Source organism: Zootermopsis nevadensis, unplaced genomic scaffold (assembly GCF_977971745.1).
Source record: "Zootermopsis nevadensis isolate Lab colony 2312 unplaced genomic scaffold, Znev_1.0 Znev_ptg000004l, whole genome shotgun sequence".
Lineage (NCBI taxonomy): Eukaryota > Metazoa > Arthropoda > Insecta > Blattodea > Termopsidae > Zootermopsis > Zootermopsis nevadensis.
In genome coordinates this window covers 6,877,775-6,904,606 of record NW_028259136.1, presented here as the reverse complement: position 1 = coordinate 6,904,606, position 26,832 = coordinate 6,877,775, and the positions used below count along the sequence as shown (strand labels likewise).

Below are 26,832 nucleotides of genomic sequence, written 5' to 3'. Positions count from 1 at the left end.
TGTTTCCCTAATCAAATTTTAAATAACACTCACCCTTTGGCTTTCAGTTACAGGGGCCTCTTCTCCAAACAGTATTATCAGTATAAACTGTACCTATGCACTCAGATAGTACAATCACAACTGATATATAGCAGTAATGTCTCTTGGTTAACAAATCCGAGATACAACGAAATAGCCCTCACAACGAAATTGTTCTACTTGAGTATGTGCAGGAGCTTTGTAAAATGTGCAAGTTTATAAAACCAGAACATAGTGGTAATACATAATTTCATTTTTACCTTGTTTTGAGGTAACTTTGAATTTTGAATTTATTAATATTATGAAGACAAACATTGTCGTGTTTTACTAAATTGTAGGAAGTTATTGGGATGACAGTTCAATTTGATTTGCATAAATTAAAATCTGTTATGAAGTCATATCAGAAGTAAATTGAGGTCTTTTTTTTTCCCAGGACATGATTCCTATTACACATAATGAATCTTAACACAGCTGAGAAGCACATTTATCCCCTCCTGTCCCTAGATTTGGTACAAAAGTAAGTGGCATTGAATCTTTTAGCTTTTCCTTGGTATGTTTTGACATTTTTATTGTTTTGTTCTTGATGAAATAAGGTTGGACCAATACAGATTAAATAGTTTATAGTTTTTAAATAATAAATTAAATTCTTTTGTGTTCAGATTTTATCAAAAGTTATTTAGTTCCTGCTTTTAAATGTGAAGTATTAATGTCTCCCCTAAATTATGTTAATATGGTAATGGGTTTGTTGATCAAGGGACAGGTTGTGTTTGTTTAAATATTAGTATAAAATGTTGCAAAATTTCATGCTGAATGAGCATTCTAAGGTAAAAAAACACTAAACTGCTGTATATGCATAATTTTTGTTGAGTGTTTGTATTACTGTTACGAGGACAGATGGTTCCCATTTCTACTTGATCATTGAAAAGTTATAAATCCACAATCTTTGGAGAGAATTTGGTTCAGTAGCTCCCAGTATTGAAACTTTTGCTCTGCTGTACCCATTTAAAGATAGTAACACAGGAGCTGCCAACCTTGAGATAAGAAACCTGTCTGGTATGGATAACTTACCTGTAGGGGTGACAGTAAGCTCTGTAAGTGTATAGAACAACTGTGACTGCTATTCATGTACTCAAATTTAAGCATTATAACAAATAATTCCCAATAAGTATGTCTTAGAGCCTTTGAATGCTATTTTGTTCTCAAAATTGTTTTGACATTTTCTCTAAAATTGATGGAAACACTTTGGTCACTGCTGTATTAGTTCATGATGGCAACAATTCAGTAAACATTTATACCAGTTTAGCTTAGAAATAGCAGGTTGATGAAGGCTTTTATTCAAAATTAAGTAACTAATTCCATGGCACTACACTGGACCATAACCTTACCCAGATGAATCCAGTCCCGACATTCTGTTTTCATCAGAAACATCTTAATACTATCCTTTATCTAAACTTAGATCCCCAGAGTGCTTCTAAAAATTAAAACCACTGTTCTCTGTCAAAGTATCCAAACTATGGAAAGCATTTGCCTACTTACACCTGAAATATAAATTTCATTACCGCTTTTCTTCAACCATATGGTTACTTCCTATTGGTTAGCACCCCATTCTTCTATTCATCCAACCACAATCTTCTCATCTGACTCATCTCCTTCTGCCAGATCTATATCGAGGCTTCTCAAACCCCCTATCCAAAGACATACCTTGAAGAGAGCTGCTGTTTGCCAAAACATTGAAAAATCTTGAACATTCAATATGACTTTTCGCTGAAAGCCGAAATTTATACATTAAATTCAACCTGCAAAAACATAAGGACAAGAATTACCTGTGATGTAAAGCATAGAAACAATTTGGCTTTTATGATAATTAACTTCTTACTTTTTACCTCATAAACACAAATAATGCACGAAGTAATATTGAGCTTCATGGATAGTATAATGAATGTACATGAACACCCTGTGATGTTTTAATTGAAACAAGTGGCTTTTTTGAGGCATTTAGCTCATGCAGAGGTAAGTGAAAATGGGGTTGCAACTCCTGACCTAATGTGGATACTTAACTTCTGCTTTTAAGTCCTCATTGTGAATGTGTCCATGCAGTTTTCAGATTGCCTCAAGTATTTCAATGGATGTTTCATGTGTTTCTATTATCAATGCCTTCAAATAACTATATATGGTAGAAGATGAACACACTAAAAAATGTGCACTTTTTACTCTATTTGATTGTTATGCATAACATTTTTGCTCGTATAGATTTATTACAACATACAACTATTGATTTAGTGTTGACACATTTTTAATATATAGCTTTGTATCTCATATATATATATTTGTGTGTTATAAACCATGACAGCACTTAAACAATGGTTGTGTTTGTTACCAAAATGTTTTACACATATTGAAATCATTGTAAATACCAAGCTGTACATAATTTCTTGTATATTTTTCTGAACATGATTTTCAATATAATATTACACAGTTACATCTTAAAAAACTGTCTTTTTCATTTCATAATCATCCCTTCCCAGTATTAGACTTTAGACAATACTGGTTTGGAATCTTTATATTACAATTCCCCAAAAGTAAGTTAGAGTGGCACATTATATAACTTAGTTGAATCTCTTTCTATCTGATTGTGCTTCATTTTTTCAGCACTTTTCGGCTTACAGGTCAGATACAAACTTTATGTGAAGCTTAGACTTGCTCTTGGAAGGCAAGGTAAAGATGTCCTTGTTCTTATCACTTGGCATATAATCACATAAGTGAGATTCAAGGTTCTCATTGCAGCTAGTATGAAGATGACTGTCTTATGGGTTTTTATGCAATTAGTCCCGTAGAAGTTTACCAACATTCCAGAGGTGCAGTTGCCCTTTTGATGGAGGCAACAAGCACCTATGAAACATTGGTAAACTTCTAGAAAATTACACATCTCAACAACCCAGAAGACAGCCATATTCATAGCAACAGAGTATCAGAGATTTTAGTTCACACCCTTCTTTTCCTGTATGTCTACAATCCATGTTAATGGTATAGAATTGGGTGTAAGTCTTCAAATTAGTCTATTTACATGGGGTTTTACAACCGAAATATTGTGTACATTATTTTTTATGTACAAATTCTTCATTTCCCACTATTTTATTTTCCTTCCAAAGAGTATTTATTGATCTATTCGTGTAACAGGAAAATGGTATTTAGAATAGCAGTGGACATTTTAACCGATCGAGATACCCCGGTCTATACGAACCTTCGAGCCCGAATGTGTAGTTGAATACGTTTATGCTTGATAGATGGCAGAGAGAGTATATGCGTCTACGTAATAGTATTGCACATGGTGCTTTGAATTTCGTATTGGTGAGAACAAGACGGTGGTTTAATGTTAATAGCCATGTGATATTTCTAGAAAAAGTATATAAGAAAGTTGTCTGTGGTATAACCTAGAAATTTTGCGTTTGGCAGCATTTTCTGTAAAGTGAAGAAAAGAGATTATAAAACTTTGAAACAGGTGAGTTTACATTTGGAGGTATAAATTACGTTTAAATAATCCTGAAACTTGTGTGAGGTATTTTGTTTACGTTGCCATGGAGACATTTGCCAGAAATTTCTTGTTCACTAGAACAAATTGTGGAAGGGGAGATGTATGAATAGACGTGACGCTTTGGTTATTTTAAAAGAGTTGTATGTAACAAGTTGTACACATACAAAACTTCGCAATATTGCCATAATCTTAGCCCTATATTTGCACATTTTACAGCCTCTGGAAAGTGCAACATGATTGAGCAGGAAGAGGTTATGAAAAGTAATAAAAAGTCTTTGTTAACGAAGTACGATATTCCAGTGGATCACATTTCTTTCGAATATGTCGAAAAATGTAACGATCGAAAGGAAATGGAAAAGATCGTTAAAATACTAAGGTAATATATAATGATGCATTCTTAAACTAAAAAACAAAACTTTATAAATTTTTCTGCTTATGTTTTGTTATTTTATGACACTGTCTCAACAGGAAATCGTATATAGTACGGTGATCGTGTATTCCTGAAGCTGAATTTTAGTTGTATTTAGTTATAACGAAACAGAGTATCCTAAGGTGTTTTCGGTTATGTGTGTCATCTGAAATAAGGTGATTTCATATATTGTCTTTTGTTTGTTTTTATGATTTATGTTGTTGATTATATTGCGAACATTTCACATTCTAAATTCTTTTTACATTACCTACCTGTATCTAACAGATCTGGTGAAGAAGGACAGTTTCCTCAGCTTACCATTTGTGCTGAAACTCGTCTTAGGCAGATCGCTCCAGAGAGTCGTGTTTTGCAAACTGAGGAACCCATCCTAACCAAAGCCACCCTTGAGCCTGGACATTGGGATGAGGTTTCTAATGAGGTGCAGGTATGAGTGTGTATTGTGTACTTCTGAAGATGTGAACATATTTTTTCTGGGATGGTTGTTGAGTTGCCTGTATGTTTTGTCAGGGAGGGTTAAAATGTCTTTAAGTTATAATTTCCTTATTGTTTCTTTTGTAGGTGATTGTTATAATTTGTTTCTACAAGGGGAGTAGTTAGTCTAGTTGGCTGCACTGTGATGTGGTTATCTATTGGTGTATGAAATAAAATTAAAATTAAAATCTTCATAGGATCATGTAATATTATTCTCTGTAGCTTGCCTTCTGTAGTATTTTGTATTGGGAATGATAATTTATTATATTTTTTTGTTCTAATATTTCTGATTTAGGGCGTCAGAAGTACAACTTAAATCTGCAAACTACTTTACAAATCCCACTATCCCATAGCTTCACATATTATTGGTTGCCAATGGTGTGTGAGTGAGTGTATTTTTTGGATGCTGTTCCTATTTTAAGCAGGAAAATTTTGTTTTGTGGTGCAAATACAGTACAGTACTGGATTCCGTATTCTGAAAGCCTGGGAACTAATGTTTCTTTAATTTTAGGATTTTCTGGATTTTGGATCTTTAACAATAGCTCATCTTTCTGTTTTATGCTAAGTGACAAATGCATCCTCTTTGTATTTATGTAATCCCCAGAACTCAATTGTTGGCGTTTTAGACATTTTAAAGGGTAAAACTAGTAAGTACTAAATAAAAACTTAACTGGAAAATCCTATAGTATTTCCTAAGCACTGAGCAAACAAGTACAAACACGCAAGCCGCCTTTTACTAGCAGTAATAAGATGGTTGACAGTGGTGCCACTCACATGCGTTGGTGAATTGAAGAATCAAAGTGCCAATTTTAAATATGACAAGTATAGAAAAATGTTCCCAAAAAATAACTGGGAAAAATATGGTTTTTAGGTCCTTCTGGATTTTTTGATGCAACTTACAGGGTCCAACACTGTAGTTCAGATTTTGTAGTGTGTGTTACATGACAGGAATGGACTGGAAAAATGAAGGCACGTGAACAGGAACTGAAGAAGAGCAGCATTGTTGGTCAGTCTTCAGCATACCTGCCAACTGTACGCAACATGAAGAGCAGCAAGACTCAGAACTCTGATGTGAGTAATAGGGCATCAGCATTACTGTCAGAGTATGCATGTGCATAAGCTGCTGTAATATTATTCTTTGTTCTTAATGGTTTTCATTTATATAATGTTTTGACGTAAAAACGTCTATACGGGAGGGTCATTCAGCAAAAACAGTGTAACGAAGATGTATAATGAAGTTGTGTAACAAAGCTGTGTAAGATCCATATCAACAGTGTGTAAATATGGACCAACCAACCAACCAAAAAGCTAACTGAGGGCGGAGGCCTGCGCAAGCGCAAGCATCGTCCCTACCTAGGTGAAACCATTCCTGCGCACAAGGCGCATTGCTGGAAATGGTAAACAGTCTTAATATAAGAAACGGAAATTTTGCTGTCGCTAACAGGGTTACGTCGTGGCGGGAGCCTCGACCATTCAAACTGGGATCCGTTGCTGCTGATGGGAGGTCATCCCGTCAGGAAAGTTGTCCAAAGGAATTTGGTTGGTTGGATCTCCGACCGACAACAATGGTCAGCTTTTATATGAACTCCTGCGTGCATTGTTATGTTATATACCTAAGAAACTTGTTGTGTCATCTGTTTACTCGGCATTGTTGTGTTACATTACTGCCGCCAACAATCCGCTTTCCTTATTGCAGAAAGAGCTGAGCTGTGAATCGCTTGTAGAAGAAGTGTGTCGTACACTAAATAATTTTGTGCTGGTAAAAACGTTTTAGAATATCACAAGTACTTATCTTATATAAGAATTATTACATTACATTACAGAGATGTATTTACGTCAGATTCTCCGGAACCGTGGTTCCACTGTCAACATTTTAATATGCATAATGCTTTATACAAAAATATAACAAATTAATGTAATTTTGGGATTAAGCAATGAATGAAAATAAATGACAGACAAATAAAATATGAAGTTAAAAATATAGTGTAATAAATATAAAACAATATGACAAATATTGTAGCAACATTTTAGGAAGGAAACAGCAGAATGAGCCAATAAGATGACAAAAAGAGGGTTTAACTAGAGCTCACTGCTCGTAATACAATTGTGAATTATTATTCAATATGTAGATATTTGTTTGAATTAATGTGTGACTTTTATAGGTTATGTAGTAAAGCTGTAATATTTCATGGCATAAATCTAACAATAAAATGAGACATGAACAATAGAATTGTAGAAAACTGTATTGGCTTATTAATATTGTATTGCTTGGCAGAATTGCAACCAGGGGACTGGACTATTACTAATGAAGAGTGTGGTGCCTCGAAATTATGCAGACTGGGATAAGTTTGACGTAGATAAGGAGCTCCTCAAGATGGAGTTGGAGGATGAGCAGAGGAAAGAGCAGGCTATAAAGAAGAGAAAGCAGCAAGAGAAGGAGAAGATGAAGAACAAGAGAGATAACGAAGATAAATTTGCACATGCTGCAGGTTTGTTTGGTGAAACTGTTTCTTTGGTGTTTGCAAGTTAAGCAGTCTAATGAATTCTTCTCAGGCTACTAGCTTGCTGCCGCCATTATCAGGTCGCTCTGATGATGGAAGTAGCATGGACCTCTGAAATGTCAGTAAACTTCTACTAGACTATGCGGTGTAACAACCCAGGCCTATCAGCTTAAATATGAGTGTAGAATTATGGGATCAGTTCACCTTTATGCATAATATTTTCCCTTTATTTTTATCTCTGTCATTTCAAGTTGGTATTCTTAAATAACTAAATATCTGGTAATGTAATCTGAAGGAAACCCAACTGGACACAATTCTGAGCCAGTTTAATCCAATCCTCAGAGCATATATACATAACATTCATTCTGATAAACTCCCATGTTGTTCAGTCTTTCAACTGGACACTTACCTATGAAAATTCTGTGCTAATTTCTTGTTTCCTCCATTTGCACTATATGTGTGACCCTTTTGTTGTAATTACTCTATTATATTTTTTAATTAATGTCGCACTATATGCCATGTAGGTGCTTGAGGGTAGAGGAGGTATAGCTCCTACTCATTCTTAACCCCAGCACTAGATAGGGGTGAGTGATCAGTGTCACACCCCAGCTGTGCTTTACTCCCAGGAAAGGATCCTGGTACCCATTGCATAGGAGGCTGGGTGGCCTCAGAGCCCTAACCTAACCTGAAATTCCTTATTAGGTAATATTCTTCATTTCACACTGCATCATCTTGTGTCTATATATTTTCTCCTGTAGTCCTTTTGAATAAGATTGTCTTATATGTAGATAATTAATATGACGTATTGCAGAGAATCTCTCAACAGTAGAAAAGGAGGTCATGGCAACACAGGAGAAAGATCGAGGCAATGAATATTATCGTTCTGGTGACTATGAATTGGCTGTGAAGCACTATACATCCAGCTTGTCTCTTTGCTGCACACCAGCTGCCTACAACAACAGAGCAATGGCATGTGAGTTTCATTACTGTTATGATTAAATTTTAAATGGTGGACTGTTGATGTGAAAATGGAATAAGTTTGTGGTAGCTAATTAAGTTTTAAGTAGTAGTGACATACTGTTTGCAGTCAGAGCAGACTCCGTTCAGATAACAACGTAGTTCATCACAAGATGATCATTTCTTTGTTTCCCAATCATAAATCGGATGTCAGTGTTGGCATATAACTGAAATTCAAGATGGTTTTGTATGAAGTGTAATGTACTCATTCTGTAATATTGATAACAGGTGTAATATTGGGGGTACTTTTAATTTAGTGAACACCTTATACTGCCAACTCAGTTAACACATTTAAAAAATATGGGTGTTTTGAGTAAATTAATAAAGTTGGGAAAAAATCCAAGAATGAAAAGAACTCAGGGTTTTGCAATTAAGATAATTGCAACACCTTTTGTTTTATATGAATTCGGAGTTTGGATAATAATATAAAATGGTAGTGAAAGCTGATCTTTTGCTTATATAGTGCCCTTAGAGACTGGCACTGAAAGGGTTAATGAAAGTGGCTGATGTACACTTGTTTCACCTAATGTGTCATCAGATGTTGGTTTCTGTGATTATTTCATTCAAATGTTTTTTTTTCTTTTTTTTTAATTCAGACCTGAAGCTTTACAAGTATGGAGCAGCGCTCTCAGATTGCAGTCAGGTTCTGAAAGCAGAGCCACTTAATGTAAAGGCTTTGCTTCGGCGGGGAGTTGCCCAGCAGAACAAGAACAATTATGAACAGGTGCATATTATTTTGTTGGCATGTCTGGAATGGGTGACCTAAAAAAGTAGTAAATCTGTAGGATTTGTGGTTCTTACAGTGGCCATTATGAAGACAGTTATCTTCTAGGTTGTAATGCTGTGCAGTCTGGTATGAGTTCGCCAACATTTCAGAGGTGCTTGCTGCCTCCATCACCAGGCTGATGAGTGAGGCTGCAAGCACCCCTGAAACACTGGCAAACCTCCACCAGACTGCATGGCATCACAACCCACAAGACACCCACCTTCCGGTAGTAAATTTGTCCCACATTTGATAGACTAGGGGTCAACTTAAATTTTGCATTTTAAGGGAGGGCCCTACTAAGAGTTAATGCATTTCATTTAGCAATAGTTTTGCATGGTAGAGCCAAATTGTCATGAAGTTGGTGCTTTGATGTTTCAGTTTATTTCTTCCTGTTGTTGACGGACACTATGGCCGTACAAACTCATAAACTAATGTGACTCTCAGGTTACACTCGATCACAGTGGTTTGATTTAAGGCTCCCACTCATGCCATTTATGTATGAAGTCTGAAAATTCTTATCTACTTGGAAGATTGAATTTGGACTTCATTTTATGTTACCCTTAACCTCTGATTGCACTTGGGATTTGTTCTAGGCTTTTGAAGACTTCTCAAAAGTTTTGGAGCTGGAACCAGGCAACCAGCAAGCAAAGTCTCTTGCTGAGCAGATGAAAATGAAGTGTGGAGCTAATTTCAAGAGTGTGAGGTGAGCCATGTTGATTACTTTTGTTTGTGCTTGTATGAGGTTTTAACCATATGTGAAGCTTTCAGAGGAATTGGAATCATCTGGGACAATCTAAAAGGGGAGAGCCATGAAGACCCAAACTTGTGCAGAGACTAATCATTCTCTAGATATTGAGTGAGAACAAGAAATTTCTACTGATGAGAACAGTCATAGAGTAATCTCTTAATGCAATGATGTAGAGTTGAATGATTGAGATTAGGATGCATCTTCTAGTGGGGACTATGCCCACAAAATAATGTGAAGACCATCAGAGAGCCATCAGGCCAACAATTGTAAAATGTCTTTATAGTATTCATGGTTTAAGATACTGAAATATGTGTGTCTAAGTTATTATTTCTATTTCAGAATAACCATTGAGGATGAGTCTACAGGCTTTGTTTTTCCTGCATCGAGACAGAATGTAGCAGTGAATGAATGGGGGTTAGCAAAAACAATGTGCAGATGCAATGGCATTCCAGCCTGGTCACATAGAGCCCCTCCCAAGTGCAGGACCTGCCAAAGGAAACGAGCAGAACGAAGAGCGAAAAAAGAGGAGGCAAGGCAGAAACTGAAACAGGCCACCAAAGAGGCCTCTGAGATGAGTGACCAAAGTGACTGTATTGTGATCGCCACCCCTGCTGCTGGTGATAGAGAGGGAAGAAGTAATGTGAACACGTACAATGGAGAAAATGGGGATCAAATGCAGATTGATGAGAAAGGGAGTGGGGATACGCGGGCAACGGAGAAGATTGTAGAGGAAGTAGCTGGAGAAGATTCGGAACTGCCGAGTCATAAGGATTTGATAAGTAGTGAACTGGACTCAGTGCAAGTAAGTGGGAGCGCAAGAGAAGCTGAGAAGGGAGCAATGGAAGATGTATCAGAAAGAAACAAATTAGAAGATGCAAGAAAGAAAGATTTTAAAAGTAGTGAAAGTAATATAACAATGGAAAAGAAAGGAATGGGAGATTCAGAGAAATATAAGAAAGGAGTAATGCAAATGACCTTGGATGAGAAACAGAAGCTCCCTTCAGGCATTGACCTGAGTATGACAATAGAAACAAAAGGGAAGAGGGAAACAAAGAGAACCAGGAAGGTAGTGGAAATCAGTGACAGTAATGAGACAAATGAAAACAAGGAAACACTTTCCGAAGCAAATACTTTAAAGGATGTAAAGCAGAAGTTTTCACCAGGCACTGATGGCAATGGACCAAAGCAATCCAAGGTGAAGGTAGCAAACAAATATAAAACAAGCACAAAACCATCACAAGAGGAAACATCAGAGGTATGAATTGTGCACATTCTTACTGGATATTCCATTGCTGGCATTCATTATGTATTACACAACATAATTTATACAGTCATTTGTGGATACATACATCCATTTCTTTCAGAATAAGAACCACTGAAGTGCTAACTAAAGCTTGGATCTTAGTTTCCCTATGGGCTGCTTTAAGTGGCTACTGCTCACATCCACATATATTCATTCTTTCTCTGTTTTTCAGATGCAATTTCTGTTGAGGGAAATAATTACATTTAATTAATTTATATTTAACTTGTTGAAATAATGAATTACTCTTGTTCACTGTTCTCTTAAATAAGGACTCTTTGCCATCTTTCTTATGTCCGTAATTGCATCATAGCGTCATTCAAATTAGGCATGTGCCGATGCCTACATTTTTGAACTCCAACAGTATTGAACTCTGTAGTACTTTTTGTTTGAAATTTCCTTTTGCTTTCTTTTATCTTATAAGTCTGGAAGATTTCTCACTATTTATCCCAAGCAAGTTCAGTGTCTTTGTTGTTATTGCTGCTAGAGAGATTTCCAAATAAATAAATAAATGTACTTCCAGATTAAACAGTAATCCATAGCTTCTGTGCATGAATCTACAAAACATTGACCATGCTTTTTCTTAGTCCAGGTGGTATTTTTATTTAATAATTTGTCTCTAAATTCTTTAGTAATTTGTCAAAGTTACATTGAACCTTTTCATTTGTCTTTTATACATAGAATAGCTGACAGAAGTTGGTACAGAATGGCCAGATACATACAGGATACAGTAAATTCAGACTCCAAAACAATGTGTACATTATATGCAGTGTCTAATAAAATGTGATGTCTCAGTGAAATACTGCATCTGTGTTTGAGAGAAATCCACCATTGTGAAATAACCACTTGATTATGTCTGGTTGTAATTCTTTTATTATCTTGTTTTTTGTTTTACAGTGTAGTACAAAACAGGCATTGCATTTTCAGACCCAAAGAGTGAACACAGTTACATCGCCATATGAGTTTATAAGGCTTTGGCAGGCTATCAAGGTGGACACAGACCTCTCTGAACATGCCCAAGTGTTGCAAGCTGTCCCACCTTCACATCTCTCATCTGGTAATGTTTTTTTTTATTCTGAGCCCATAGATATTTTGATTTTTATATCATGGACCATGATTTGAACAGGCTGACAATGCAGCTAGGGGTGCAGCATTCACGTTAACAGTGATAGCCTGGCTAACGCTCTGGAAGACGAAAAATAAAAATTCTTCTGTCTTACTTTTGTGGTTCAGTTGTATTCCATTCAGAAGAACACAGCAAAACTGATCAGATAAAATGTATTGTTAACCAAACTACACCCAGCAGAATTAAGATTGCTTTTTTATTTTCAAATTGTTAGGCCAGAAAAAACAGTCAACATGAGCACTCTGCCCCTGGTTACAGCTAACATTACAAAATAATATTACTGTCAATTCCCAGTGTAAAATTTGCACCTTTAATTTAATATTCTATTATTGCATCCATTGCATTTTTCACACCTTTGAATCACTTATTTATGAACCACATTGTCTTGAAAATTGCTTTTGTGTTTATTTACATGGTGGCACATCTTTTTTCAGTTCTTGGAAATAAGTTGGATGGAACTATGCTGAGCACCATTCTTCTCTGCCTACAGAAACATTTTACACCTGAGTTGATGCTGCAGTACATGGAAAACCTCATATTGGTGCCCAGGTTCACCACAATCAGTTTGTTCCTTCCATCCTCAGAAGTGAAAGGTACATTCTGATCCATTAATTTTGAACATGCTCTGTTATCTCTATGATGTTTGTCCCAAGTCACGTTTGAATTTTCACTAAATTGAAGTGGAGTTAAGTAATATCTAGTGTACTTACAGTGGCAATATTAGTGTATCAGATTGTGAAAATGTCCTCCCTGTTTAACTGGCTCATAGTAGTGGCTGGTGACAAAGATGAATTTTTAGGTTCCATAATAATAAAGAATCTGTTGAGCATCTGATGCCCTTTGTCTTCCAAGGGAATATCGTGTTAATTAATTGTCTTTGGTGTTTCAACCATCTTGCAGATTGCAGTTGAATGTTTTGGTTTACTGTTATCACCGACACTGGTCTCCTTTATAGATGCAATAAGTACGATAAATTATGTATAGCCTCTTCTGATGTCTGTGGGACCCTGGTTTTATTTGTCATTTCATTTATAAATACATTAAAAGTAAGCTGTATGACTTACATTGTCTAAGTAATTTGCTTCTCATATTTTTATTTTTTCAGCTGTGCATGAGTTACTGAAGAAGCTAGATAGTCTCGATCATCACCCATCTGTTGCCCTTTGGAAAGCATTCCCCCACTGATGTACTTCTGTGTGAACATCAATACTGAGGTCATTTAGAAAGAATTAATTTCCTGTCCACACACAGTTAGAAGCAAATGATTACCTAGAAATCATATATATTCTGATGTAAAGTTACAAATGAGTATTTTTTAACTGGCACAGTGTTTAAAGCATTCTGTCTGCTATCATCAGCAAAAAATTTCCTGATGGTCGGTTGATATGCCGTCCTAAGGAATAAGTCTTACAGTATTCTGTGAAAAACATTAATGTAAAAATGGTTTAATTAAATGATATGCTTTGAGAATGTGTTTGAGCATTGTGTCAGATGGCAACATACCTTGCAAAGTGTAGACTTAAAATCTGCTATTGCGTGGCATTTTAATATTTGCATGTGATCGTGATATATTATTGTTACATTACCGATTTATTTGTGTTACTGTTTAATTTAACTGCAAGAAAATTTATGATTGAAAAATGTTTTATATGCTGGTTATATGGATTACAATGCCAAATAATTCAGGAAGCCTGCTAGCTCTAGGCATTGCCCTCATGCATGTTACCATTATTTTTAGATCTGTGTATATAATTGCTTATATAATTATGATTGTAATGTCTTGGAGGAAACTTCTACAAATAGGGAAATTGATTTCGTAATCGACATAAGTAATAATGGTGTATGTTTATTTTATATATTGTATGCAAGGAAGCTATAAAAACAGACTTATGCATGAATGTTGGCAGTTTCTGATATAATATTCTCATATGCTGACCTTTTAGCAGTTATTAAAGTAATAATCTTCTTGAAATGTGTAGTTTTTAAATAAATTTGTTTTGTCTTACATAGATAGTATATTGCTACAAGAAATTCTTTCGTACATGGCAACTTCAAAATAAATCAGAGTACTTAGAATTTATATTTAAGTGCACAGAGTTCAGTATCACTATTTGTTTTTCACCCCTCCCTTTCCAAAAATCTACTTCTCCATACAAATTCTTATCTGCATTATGTATGGTGTTAGATGATGATGTGAATTCTCTCTGTATCGTAAAAAGAATTACATGTGCTGTTTTTAATAGATGTACATTGGCATCATTAGTGTATTCAACATTTTTAGAGATGACTGCATAGTGGACTAGTGGTTAGCGTGCACTGGACCCAAGGTTCACGGGTTCAAACTTGGCCAAGATCGATGGATTTTTAAGGGTGATAAAAATCCATAGCACGACTTTCTTCGGAGGTAAAGTAAAGCCGGCATATCAGACAACTCTTTTCTGATAACTCGTTGATCTTCACATACTATACCGTAGTTGGTGTTTACAGTCACATCATTAATTGCAGTTGAAGGAGCTGCCAACTCACCCAGTTTCTCGAACAACTCCTGACCTTCTTTGAATTGTTTGAATCATCAAAGAGCTGTTGACTGAGGCAAAACCTCTTCTTTACAAGCCTTTTTTAACAAATTGTTTGCTTCAGTTGCAGTATTCTTTAAACAGTAAAAAATTAAGTGGGGCGTGTTGTTGACACGTGTGATTTCAGAGACAAGACAGGCATAGCACAAGCACGACTAAACATCGTTTTTACCCCTTATTGATCAGACCTCATTTGTATATTTATTGCTTCATTCTCGTGTGTTATTCTTTATTAGCTGAAACAGTGTTATGGTATTAATTTTGGACCTGGCTTTGCAAGAGGATAAATAAATTCTATCATGCTTAGTTGTTGTCGTAAGTCTACAGCCTGTACGTCTATTATTTTTCCACAATATATGCCTGACCTCTGCACCTTTATTACCAGTATCTGTAGAACCAAGTATGAAGTGTGTGACCATTTATTGAATAATAAGACTTTGCATTTTACTCTCGTAAACAAAATATTTGATATAACAGTTTCCATTATAGTGTGGATATTATTCATGTTCCCTGTCACTTGGATTATTTTCAGCTTTTGTTATATGTGAATCTGGCTCTATGCAGTTTTTTTTCTTACCATAGTGTACAAATAGGAATAGTGTTTGTAATTTTATGGGCTTCCTCCAGTTGTTTAGAAACTTGTACCTCAATTATAAGGCAGTGAGTGAGTGAGTGTGTGGTTTTATTTTGTTGATTTTTTCTCATTGTATTCTGTAATAAAAAATTGAATTTACAGGGTTTTATATGGTATGATAACTGAATGCCAGTAGTACTTAGGATTTTCCTTCATAGTAGACATCATGAAATGCAATTTCATCTCCTTTGCCTTGCATAACAGCCATTGGTTCATTTCAAAACAACTTGTGTTTTTTCCTTGATGAATTTTTGTTTTGATCCATGTGGTATCAAAGATATAAATGTTGGTTCATTACTTGGATTATCTCTAATCTCATTCCATGCACATCTGTTATTTCATGTATATGTGTGATGTAATAACTTTTGCCAGGAATGCTCCAAGTATTAAAGAACAAGAAATTATAATAATTTTTGTAATTATGTTACTTGAAATGCTTCCATCTGTATAGAAAGGCTATGGTAACTTTTGAATTAATAATTATATACATGACTTTTGTATAATGGTTTCATTAGTATATGATCTACTGTCAGACATAACATTGAAGTTTTATGCCTTCAACAAATTTGTCACTTTAAACCCTTTCAAAATAGAGTGACACTTTAGTCTGCAGTTGTAACAACTGATTTTGGCACGTTTAGTACTAGATGCAAGCGGAAGAATAAAATGCCCTTGCCATCTCTCAATCTGTGAACAGTAATTCTACCATCATTAATCTGTATACATATAGTAATGCTATCCAGAGTGATTGGATTTTGAGTCCCCTTGTTAATTTTTGAAACATAATTTTGATTGAAGTTATTTGCAAACTGCACATTTATGAAATCTTTATTATACAGCATTTATTTGTGAATCCTTGCATAACTGATAGATGATTAATATGGCAAAATGGAATGTGCGGATATGTATATTTGCCGGATTTGTACACTATTATTTAGGCTGCTGGCACTGCTAGAGCATATATTTACACATAAAAATAATCTGTTATGGCAGTTTTGTTTGTATGTTACGTAAGTCAAAGAAAGTATAACGAATGCATAGTAATTTGTGTTTGTAACGGGCAGACTGATTATCATAATCTACACTCATGGGCTTATTTCCATTCACGGTACCATGGAGAATAAGTTACTCCCATTCTCAATAGATGTTACCTTTGTTCCCGAGAAAGCAATTTAAGTAATCATGATCTGGAATGGTACGCTCACTTTCCCTGCCATCTAGCGAATTCTTTCGACAATGTTCACTTTGTGATCAGCTGTCATCGTTCGAGTTCTGCTCCACCCGTGCTAATTTTGAGTTACTATAAAGTTGCGCGCGCAATCATGAATCAAGCTCCAGTTTCGTGTATTCCGAACGCGAAAATGTCAAAGGCGAAGAAAGTTATCGATGAAGCGAAAGAAATCCAGAATCCAGAGTTGGATTTAGCAGATAAAGGAATAGCATCGTTTGAAGAACTGCCTGGATTGTGTGAGTGTATTTGTGATGTCAGGTGAACGTGATCTGTGACCAAATTTGGTAACTTGTTTGACTGCCTTTCACCGTAGTATACGTTTGTGGGCATGGGTGGAGGCGTGGCTTTCGGATCCGGCAGTGTTCTGTCTGTTCAAGCCAAGCTTAGATATATGTTCCTCAAATCAGTGCCATGCCAATGATTTGATAACATGCTCGTAATACCGAATTTAGGACAGATTTATAACACTTCTAAAGAGATGTTTTTGTTAAACAGGCGAACACATATACTCACTAATGTTTTGAATATATTCCAGTTTATGGGCCACAAATATTTACTCTTCGTAAGCCACGGTGGTCTAGCGGTTAGAACGCTGGCCTTGTAATCCTGGGGTCTCGGGTTCGACTCCCGGCGGTGCCCGAATTTATAACTTGCGTTGGGCAAGGCGTGGTCTATGTTTCTCCGTGGCATCCCAACAATTACTCCATTCACACACAGAAGAAGGCAATGGCAAACCACTTCTGGATCATCTGCCAAGAACGTATATGAACAGGTCCCAGTCCGAGAAAAGGATGGAAGGATCCTGTTCATAGGGACCTGTCTTCAGACAGAACACTAAATAAATAAAGCTGTAACAACCATTACCTTAGCCCATATCGCGCTTTTACCATTTAGGCATATAACAGTTGTGATGCAATAATTTGAAAATTACCAGAAACAAGGGTCCAGTCTGTTTATAAAGCTGTACAATTTAGGATTTTATTACTACGTTTGTAACATGAAAATTGCACATTGATTTGTGCAATGTTATTTTATTACAGTCAATTGTATTTCTTGTTTCAGTTAATATGCTCAACATAACAAGATTGACTTTAAGTCACAACAAACTCCAAGGTGAGATATAGGTATCAAACCCAATCCCTTCTCTTCAAGAACAACTTTACAAGGTAGTGACCAGTTACAAATGTTTATTTGTTTTTCATTTCTTTGTTTATGTATGTTAACTGTGACATATATTCCAACTTTAAACCCATAGCCTGTCACTGAATGGCATGTAACTTGATGACTAATGTTTATAAGAATTTCAAGTATATGTGAAGCTTATGTGGTCTAAGACGGTTGTTCATTATAATTGTGCAAGCTCTTTTCAGAAGCCAACTAGAAATTGTATGTAATCTGAATTTATGAAGATAATGCTGTCTGTTATTTACTTTTCAGTTGTACCACCTGGCCTTGCAAACCTCATTAATTTGGAGATCTTAAATCTTTTCAACAACCAAATTGAAGAGCTTCCTACTTCATTGTCTTCCATGCCAAAGTTACGCATCTTGAATGTAGGGTGAGTTTTCTGTGATTTGCCTTACTGTTTAATTATGGCTGACTAAAAACTAGATTGACATGGTAGGTAACAAGTTGCCACTTAAATAACCTTATTCAAATGTTGTACTGTGTTTCAACATATATTGACTTATGAAGTGAGTGGCATACATAGCATAAGCATGGTCTCCATTAACCGAGCACTAATCTGACTAGATAGAAGGAAGGCACTTATATAAAAGTATTTACGCCAATATTTTTTGTCCTTTAAGCATGAATCGTCTGGGGTCTCTGCCTCGAGGTTTTGGTGCATTTCCAGTGCTGGAAGTGTTGGATCTGACATACAACAACTTGGATGAGAGTACATTGCCAGGGAACTTCTTCATGATGGGTAAGGCAGCCCTTTTCTACTCATCTTGTGTTATGTATCAAGAGACAAAGCTGTAAACCAACATTTGCAGCATTCATATTTGGATCCCAGTAGAAAGAAAATAGACAAAAATAGGAAATTACATGAACTATTAATCGTGTAAGTATAGGATTAGATCCATCACAAGTATGAAATTGCATGAACATATATTTAAGATAATAAAAGGTATGGCAAAGAATGGATTTTTCCTATACATTAGAAATTTAAATCGATATGTAAAGACCTGGAAACCTGATATCTTACAGTTTTGTCTGAGTACCTGAGCAATAAATTTATGCATAATTATTGATTTAGCTTATTAATTGGTGTATACTGATAAATATAGGAATAGTGTAGAGTGAAACAAGTTTTTTGCCAGTTACCATTTCCTACCATTGCTTGTTGTGTTCTTAAGCAACAGGATTTCATTTTGATGTGGCAGCTTATCTTAATTGCAGAAACACTACGTGCCTTATACCTTGGTGACAATGACTTTGAGTTCTTACCAACGGAAGTAGGACAGCTGAAGAACCTACAGATAGTAAGTAGGTGTCATAAAATGAATTTTGTCAGTGCAGTGTGTTCCTTTTTCAGACCCCTGTTCAGTCTGTATGGTTCCTTTCCTTATCATATTTGATTTCAGTCTCCTCTAAAATCAGTAAAATTACCACTTGTCCCAGAAATACTGTCATTGGATTTGTATCTTCTTTTGTTTGGCAAGACCCAGTTATAAATTACCGTGGTGTTGCCAGCATTCACATGCTCAGAGTATAGCTGTCAGATATTATTGACTATATAATGTGTATGTATAAAGCAGATTAATCAAACATATCAGGATACATACGTTTGTTCATCACCCAGATGAATAGCAAATGGTTCATTGCCATCACAGTTGCTGCTTTACTGTTCTGCTTTGGTCTCTTGTAATTTCTGTAATTAATCCTCCCCATGTTGTTTAATTTTAAGAGTTGTTAGTGACCTGAGGAAAGACCAGACACATGAGTATGCCTTATTGTTTGTGCAGCTGGTGCTACGTGAGAATGACCTGGTGGAACTGCCAAAAGAGATTGGTGACCTTGCTAGACTACGTGAGCTGCATATTCAGGGTAACCGCCTGACTGTTCTGCCACCAGAGATTGGTGAGTCTTAACAATAAACGATGAAAGTTTACCTGTGTTGTTAGTGGAATTCAGTGTGAATACTCTTTGTCACCCTGCATATTCATCTAATCAGTATTCCAGATCTTTATCATGCATAGTGAGTATATCTCAGGATACAGATCCAGATTCTTGATTCTTCAATTCAAATCATATATGTCATTGATTCTGACATTGTGCATTACTTTGTTTTATGTAGTGTCCAGCAAAATAAAATCCAGGGATTAAGATGACCACAGTAGTTCGTAGCTAACACAAAAAATTTCATTATATCAATAGATACTTGAATTTGTAATGCCAGATGTGAAGAATTGAGATACTAAGCTCCTAAAATTGCATTTTATATCATGTTGAGAAGTCTCGATTATTGTGCCAAGTATTAAATATCATGTAATAGATTACAAATAGGGTTTTGCATTGTAGTCTGATAAAGTTTGATTGTAGTGTGAAGAAAGCCTTTGCTGCTGTTACATTTCACAGGCAACCTTGACTTGGTGAGCAATAAATCTGTCCTCAAAATGGAGAACAACCCGTGGGTGACACCCATCGCAGACCAGCTGCAGGTTGGAGTGTCCCATGTCATGGACTACATCCGGACAGAAACATACAAATAGTGAGTTTCTCCATAGCTGTCTTTAAAAGAGAGCAGTGTAAATGATGAGTGTGTGGGCTGTTACGAATCTTCAGTTTCTATAAAAATATCACGACTACCTAAGTCACTGCTCTGCTATTTGGATGTCTTCTTCATTTACAGTGATCACAGATATCTAGGCAGCTGATAAACATTGTATGCCAACATAACTTAAATTTTTTACTCTTTAAAGCCCAGTGGTAACAGCATGTACCATCTGCTTTAACAATGAATAACTGTTTATGGTCTTTGCAATGAAGACATGTTTTGTTTTCTTTGAGGTAAGAACTACTTTTTTAAATGTTATATAAGAGTTTCAGCTTCAGGTGTTTAATGCCATTCCCAAGGGTTCAGTTGCCCTTCATTTTCTCTCGCTCTCTCTTTTATGAACAGTGTATCACTACACCATTGTATGATCCTGATTTTGTAAACTTGAGAAGGATACAATGTTCCCAGTGTAGTGTAATACCTAGCTGTTTTCTTCCCGCAGTGTGTACAGCCGTCATATTTCTGCAGACAGACAACCTCCTCCTAAAACCAATGACAAGAGCAAGAAGATATCCAGAGCACGTCAACAAAGTTAAGTGCAGAATTTATTGGGTCCCTTAACAGAGGGTAGATGGGTGTTTGTATACGAGAAAAAACATAACCTCAAATTCTGAAGATCACCCCTCCCCCCCCCCCCTCACAAGTATTTTAACTAAAAAAGCAGGCTTTTATTAATGAGTAAATGGCTTCCAAAACAATGCTGATATTCATAAATAAGGGATGCCGTTATTTATACAGATGCTGTCTACATCAAGTGATGTTTAAGTAGGAAGATGGCTGTCTTTCTGGGATGTCTCATAACACCCCAAAACACAGCCACTATTTATAACTTTTAACATCAGTAAACACCATTTGGTTTGTGCATTCATACATAAACACTATGCACATGTGAATGAAAACCATTATCAGAAGAGCATCTCTCATTTGTTTATCTTCCTAATGAGCTGTTACTTTCAGGTGTATTTTAATAAGAAATTTTTAAATTATGTACAAAGTGGACAAATACATAAGTGTATGCTTGTAAATAAAGCAAAAGTGTTTGTTCACAGACACAGTAACATAAATAATCAGAATTATATGTTTTGTAGTAGTAAGTCCACAATTTTGTCACATTCTCTGATCCATTACAAGCAGTCATTGAAAAAAATGTATCTTTGGCTGAAAGTGTGTATTTTGTGTCATTCTATAGCATTTATTTTGATGGTGCCTTGTGAATCTAAAAAATATGTGCTATGGTTACAAGGAATCCAATGAAAAAAATAATATATGAACTGATTATTTTATTAAATGTTTTATAGTTGTATTGTGTTGGTTGAAATAGAATAGTAGTCACTCAAAGCAGGTAGATAAGACCCCAAAATAAAAACAAAGTGCATTTCACGGTACACTGGAACAAATTTGTGTTTCATAGATATTACATTACAAAGTGCTTCAGTTTCTTGTAGACATTATTAGAGTATAACTCAAATTACAATAGTAAATATATGAAGTATAATTTGATGAAACTACATAGGTCTGAGATGCTTAATCTATTTATACAAAACCAAATGATACCATCACATTTTGCCATTTTCAGTGCAGTCTCTTACTCAGAAGTTGTTTTGAACATTCTAATTTAGATTCTGCTGTGGTTCAAACACTGCTCTTTTCATTTGCCTGCATGTCAATATCAGGAGAGGAGACAAACTTGAGTATGACAACAAGTGTGTTTGGTGATGTGGAGTCTGCCACCATAAGCTGCGACCCATCCTCCAATCCAAGTTCAGTGAGTGATTTCTTGAGATTGACTCGTGTCTTCTCCTCGATGCTCGTAACTGTTGGCATGTACAATGTGCGATTCTTGCCATCAATGTTAGCGGTCAGTCCTGGGCTCTTCATCTGGAATTTTTGGCTTTCACATAAAACTGTGATGATATCTTGCAATTTGGCCTCTGGTCCTGATATTTCCAATGTTTTAGGCACCTGACTACATGCTAGACAATCTTCCTTACGTTCTGCCTGATACGTGTATGTGTAGACACCATCCGCATCATTGAATACCATGTAGTTGTCTAGTGGAATACAGCAGCTTGTAGCCAGTTTGAACACCTCTGTTGCACATGCTGCTGCGACTGCAGCATTTGTTGAAGCCACAGCAGGAATTATATTCTTGACAACTCCCTGCACTAGGCGGTATGTTATTCCCTGGATACCAAATTGGGTAGCCCTTTCCATAGCTTTTTCATAAATCCAATTAATATGCTGAGGGTCATCACCATCAATTGGTATATCCCACGGATTCTCCTTGGACCACTGTATAACCTTCACATATTCAATACAGTGTTCTGGTAGTCGAGGGGTGTTGGCAATGGTACAGAGCGGGAATGTCACTTGAGGTGGGAAGAGATCCAAAGTGCACTCTATGCAGGCTGTGATACCTGGCAAGATAACACGAACATTGCCCTTGAATCCTTCTGTTCCTCCATCTACCATTGGGATGAGGGTAGACTGATCCAAGGTCCCATCTTGGTATGACAGCAGTGATATTAACATACCATTGATCCAGCGACGTGCCACTATTGAATCAAGACCACAAACCACAATATGGAAACTGCTATAAAAGTTCTCATCAAAATCCTGGATCTTGCAAAAATGTGGTGTGACATGACAACCTGGAATTCTGGTGGTTATGAATTTGGCTGCAACTTCGGCTTTAGATTGCCCAATATCTCTTCTTCTAAATAGGAATTGCCTATTGAGGTTAGATAACTCAACTGTGTCCATGTCAATAACATGGATATCTTTAAATCCCATAAGCGCCAAATCTTTCAGAAGCTCACAACCTAGCCCACCGGCACCAATAACTAAAACCTTGCAAGATCCCATCAGAAAACTCAGATTTTCTGTAGACGGTTCGAAGTCAGGATGGCAGAAAGGGCCGGATCTTTCCAACACTTTACGAAGGTGACACCATCTGTGTTGTAAAGTTTCTTGCACGTCTCCTGGACCCATCTTTTCCATGTCTTTCTTAGGGCTTTGGGGTGTAACGTTTAAACCCCGTCTGAAATTATTGAAACTGCAATATTGATTACTTTCTCATTTGTCAAACTTCTTGCCCACCGGCATACACTACAAATATCATCACAGATAATACCTGGATATCATATAAATATCATAGATTACACCAATGGAAGATATAATACAGAAGACAGTAAGTACCACAGGTAAACCAGCATGCGTACGTGCTGCTTCCATCGGTATGCTTCGAAGTGATTGAATGAAATGAACATCGGAAGTTGAAAGCATGGCGGATGACGAGGCTAATGGGGATATTGGTGGTGATTCGGATGAAGTTCAACAAGAGAAGTCACAGAAAAAGATTGCTAAATATGACAGTGGAGCAGCAGATCTTGAAAAGGTTACGGACTATGCGGAAGAGAAAGAAATATTTACTGCTGATCTTTCAGGAGTAAGTTTCACGTGTTTCCATACTTATCGCCTGACTTCATAATCATGGTCTTGTATTTGCAGTTTATAGTAATGTTCAGTATTTTTAATGCTGTTGTGAAAATATTCACGTGTACCTTTCCGCAAAATTTTGATGTAATTTTCTGCCTTTAATGTATTTATGTAGTTTTCATGCTGAAGGGCAATTTAAAATTAACGAATTTCTTGTATACCGTATGATTCAGTAGAAGCTTTTGCAACATAATGTAATATACCATTTAACTTTTGCTGTTGTTTCTTCTTAGGCAATGACAATCATTGGTGACAGACGTAATAAAGAAGTGGCGGAAAAAATGGCAAAGGAACGAGAACTCTTAAAAGTGTCTATCAAGAAAGAGGATGTTGATTTGATTGTAAGTTACTTGTACTTTATTGTACTACTAGACTTCAATTTCACATAACATTTTTAAGAATCTCTTCCGTTATCTATCATACAACTTCAGTTAGATTGCTTGAAAAGCTGCACCACATATGAAGCTGTTTTCTCTAAATCTTCTTCTGGCCAGTTGGGCATTAGATCTGCAACCATTTAGCCTTTTTATTGAACCTTCACATACATTACTTATATTACTTTTCTACCCCTTATGTTTTATGAGCAACAGAAGAAACCTTTTCCTGAATCAAAGTTTTTTATGCAACACTCGAAAAAGATTGTAGTCTGGTCTGTTAACAATTTGTGACAGCAGATATGGATGCTAATTTCATCTAATTATGAATTTATGAAATTCCTGAATAGTTTGTTTAATTCTTTAGCACAAAGATGTTATCTTATGAAAGAGTTATTTTGCTGTATAAAGCAGTTTATATGACCAAGTTTAAATTCTTTATTCCACATTTGTTCTGTTCTCCAGACCATTTCCTTGCCTTCATTTCAAGCATTTTATGCAGGGCTACACATTCATTGTTTCTTAATTTAGTAAGGTCAGTAAAACACTCTGAGGCATAAATCACTTCCCACCAAACATACTGTCCCTCTTGTAGTGTTGAAGTCAGTCTTTGAAATGCTGCTATCTACCTACGAGTCCACACAGCTTTAGAATCCAGAAGACCAACATTGTCATCATCATCGTTATGGTCAGATGGAAAATTTAGACATTTTTTCAGTACTTGTATATATTCATTTAGTATCTTGTTTCTTCTAGATGCGAGAAATGGAAATTTCAAGAAACTTGGCAGAGCGCACATTACGAGAGCATCATGGGAATATTGTAGAAGCACTAGTGTCACTCACAGACTGATTATCAACTGGATATTGTGATTTTTGACATAAGTATAACTGCTGCATAATGCTAGTAGTAAGAAATAGAGATATTTGGTGCTTACTACAACCATTCCGTTGACAATTCAGAAGCATTATCGTTGTAACTAGAGATGTCTCGTGTGTTTCATAAGTGAGGACTACATTGTACAAACTGTGAAAATAATACAAACTGATATACTTAATCCTTCTCCAATCATCCTTGTCCTCTCTTCTATTGTAAATTATTATGCTTAAATTTCATTATGAACAGGAATCATCCTGAAATGTAACATCCCAATGTGTTGCTTACGTTTGGTGTTTCTTGATTACATCAGTCTTTTTTACATATAAAAATTGCTGTGGTTTCTCGAGTGCTTGCATGTTGCCAAAGTACTTGTTTTGACCAGATGTGATCATTATCAGGTTTGTGTGTAGTACAGTATCTGTTGTACCTGTTCATTGCAGACAAGGCTCATCTTTCATCCAGTGTTTTATCACAAATATTAAATTATATCACATACAATGCACTAAAATATTTTGTTAAACTCTTGAAAATGACAGTTACAGCTTGATGAGACCTGTTGTATGTAGTATCTGTAGGCTATTGTGTTAAAAATGTTTAATTCTGTTGCTAAGTCATTTAATATAGAAGCAGCCAAGGATTTACCGTGCAAATTATATATGGGAATTCAAAGTGCTTAATCCCATAGAAGATGGGATTTTAGCAGTATTTTGCCATGATTTTTAATATTGAAACGATTGGCGAATATTTACAGGGACAACAACAGTAATATATATTCAACGGCAGTAATAAACGACATCTTTGGAGATTACTACAGCGTTTCAAAATGAGCTTGGTCAGTCATAGAACGGAAGGGATTCATTTTTAACTGATCTCTGATATTAGCGATTTGCGCCTTTTGCAGTTTGTCGGCGTCCTAATAGATGGCATAAGAATATACTATATGTTCATGTTTGCACCCCGCCATTTTGTGAAAGAGTTCAAAAGTGTTTACACATGGAGACAATCCAGAATCATTAATTCTAGATTGGGACGGGGGTAAAAGATTGCAACGCACCACTGGCAGGTGAGTGAAAGTTTCAGAATTTAATTTTTAAAATAGTTGCATTGATATTAATATGCCAGTGTATTTATGCATTGAAACTACTTTAGAGTTGAGTGACAATTTCATTTATGACGTTGTTCCTCCAAAATCCAGTGTAATGGCCACCAATCCCGTGTAGCCTACCGTAGTATCTATTATAACATAACTCGAGGTGTATCCATTGATTAGTTTAAGTAATGTATTCTACGGCAGTGAGGAACGACTTTCTCATTCCGTCTTGCCCCAAAATCCACTGTGCATATTAATGCTGTAGAACAACGTCAAACTAGTGTGATGAATGGACGCTTGAAGGAAAAGCGGCACAAGGGATGAGGTTAAATGTCTATGTCTATTAACGTGACTGTTTAATTTTAATTTGTTTTGAGGGAAAATAATCTATCATTCCATTGTCTTTCCTGTTAGGCCTATAGCATATGTATTAATTTTGATGCTCTCAAATTTTCCACCCATTTAGAGTATTCAGTTGGTATTCTGATAAATTGTTACATATAAAATGTGAACCCAAAGTCACATAACTACTTCCAAAAGAACATGCCAACATGACTTGTTCCCTCAAGAATCAGACAATCTAGCCCCTTCAGATATTTGTTTTTCTGAAAGGTTTCTTCCCTTGACTTCAACCCAAATTTTTGTATGCATCTTCCACATGCCTCGTCCATCTTGACCTGCTTCATTTGATCATATAATAACATGTGGTGAAGAGCACATACATACATATTTATTACATTCCATTTATCCATAAGATAGATGACAACAGGAAACAACATAAATTCATTGACAGAGTAAAAGGAGTGTGTGATTAAGTTTGTTATTAACGCTACATTAATTTACTCCTTTTTATTCACAAG

General features: G+C 36.0%; 4 protein-coding genes across 5 annotated transcripts; 3 read left to right on the top strand and 1 right to left on the bottom strand.

Moving 5' to 3' along the window:
- Positions 1 to 3,360: 3,360 nt before the first annotated feature.
- Positions 3,361 to 15,218, top strand: Spag1 (Spag1 axonemal dynein assembly factor). Of its 2 annotated transcripts, none has more exons than XM_022086702.2 (12): positions 3,361 to 3,517; positions 3,767 to 3,926; positions 4,245 to 4,404; positions 5,400 to 5,522; positions 6,727 to 6,940; positions 7,764 to 7,925; positions 8,566 to 8,693; positions 9,329 to 9,438; positions 9,823 to 10,738; positions 11,711 to 11,840; positions 12,344 to 12,502; positions 13,015 to 15,218. In XM_022086702.2, the coding sequence occupies exons 2-12, from the start codon at positions 3,784 to 3,786 to the stop codon at positions 13,092 to 13,094; spliced, it is 2,325 nt and encodes a 774-aa protein (XP_021942394.2). In that variant the 5' UTR covers positions 3,361 to 3,517; positions 3,767 to 3,783; the 3' UTR covers positions 13,095 to 15,218. The 2 variants fall into 2 exon arrangements, with proteins under 2 accessions (XP_021942394.2, XP_021942393.2); XM_022086701.2 differs by having other exon boundaries at positions 11,681 to 11,840.
- Positions 15,219 to 16,355: 1,137 nt separating this feature from the next.
- Positions 16,356 to 21,639, top strand: ics (ras suppressor protein 1). The gene is made up of 8 exons (XM_022086706.2): positions 16,356 to 16,586; positions 17,413 to 17,463; positions 17,788 to 17,908; positions 18,159 to 18,277; positions 18,754 to 18,836; positions 19,320 to 19,434; positions 19,933 to 20,065; positions 20,574 to 21,639. Exons 1-8 carry the CDS (start codon positions 16,442 to 16,444, stop codon positions 20,665 to 20,667), a joined length of 861 nt encoding a protein of 286 aa, XP_021942398.1. The 5' UTR covers positions 16,356 to 16,441; the 3' UTR covers positions 20,668 to 21,639.
- Uba3 (Ubiquitin-like activating enzyme 3) lies at positions 21,397 to 23,282 on the bottom strand. Its single transcript, XM_087343004.1, has one exon. It carries the CDS (start codon positions 23,129 to 23,131, stop codon positions 21,764 to 21,766), a length of 1,368 nt encoding a protein of 455 aa, XP_087199130.1. The 5' UTR covers positions 23,132 to 23,282; the 3' UTR covers positions 21,397 to 21,763.
- Positions 23,283 to 23,352: 70 nt separating this feature from the next.
- Positions 23,353 to 25,060, top strand: LOC110841304 (huntingtin-interacting protein K). Its single transcript, XM_022086707.2, has 3 exons — positions 23,353 to 23,579; positions 23,863 to 23,970; positions 24,760 to 25,060. The coding sequence occupies exons 1-3, from the start codon at positions 23,415 to 23,417 to the stop codon at positions 24,853 to 24,855; spliced, it is 369 nt and encodes a 122-aa protein (XP_021942399.1). The 5' UTR covers positions 23,353 to 23,414; the 3' UTR covers positions 24,856 to 25,060.
- The last annotated feature ends 1,772 nt before the right edge of the window (positions 25,061 to 26,832 follow it).

Coding starts and splice junctions, on each gene's coding strand:
- Spag1 (XM_022086701.2), top strand. CDS start 3,784: ATGATTGAGCAGGAAGAGGTTATGAAAAGTAATAAAAAGTCTTTGTTA. Junction 10,739..11,680: donor CACAAGAGGAAACATCAGAG/GTATGAATTGTG, acceptor TTTGTTTTACAG/TGTAGTACAAAACAGGCATT. Junction 11,841..12,343: donor ACCTTCACATCTCTCATCTG/GTAATGTTTTTT, acceptor ATCTTTTTTCAG/TTCTTGGAAATAAGTTGGAT.
- ics (XM_022086706.2), top strand. CDS start 16,442: ATGAATCAAGCTCCAGTTTCGTGTATTCCGAACGCGAAAATGTCAAAG. Junction 16,587..17,412: donor TGAAGAACTGCCTGGATTGT/GTGAGTGTATTT, acceptor TTCTTGTTTCAG/TTAATATGCTCAACATAACA. Junction 17,464..17,787: donor AAGTCACAACAAACTCCAAG/GTGAGATATAGG, acceptor TTTACTTTTCAG/TTGTACCACCTGGCCTTGCA.
- Uba3 (XM_087343004.1), bottom strand. CDS start 23,131: ATGGAAAAGATGGGTCCAGGAGACGTGCAAGAAACTTTACAACACAGA.
- LOC110841304 (XM_022086707.2), top strand. CDS start 23,415: ATGGCGGATGACGAGGCTAATGGGGATATTGGTGGTGATTCGGATGAA. Junction 23,580..23,862: donor TTACTGCTGATCTTTCAGGA/GTAAGTTTCACG, acceptor GTTTCTTCTTAG/GCAATGACAATCATTGGTGA. Junction 23,971..24,759: donor AAGAGGATGTTGATTTGATT/GTAAGTTACTTG, acceptor TGTTTCTTCTAG/ATGCGAGAAATGGAAATTTC.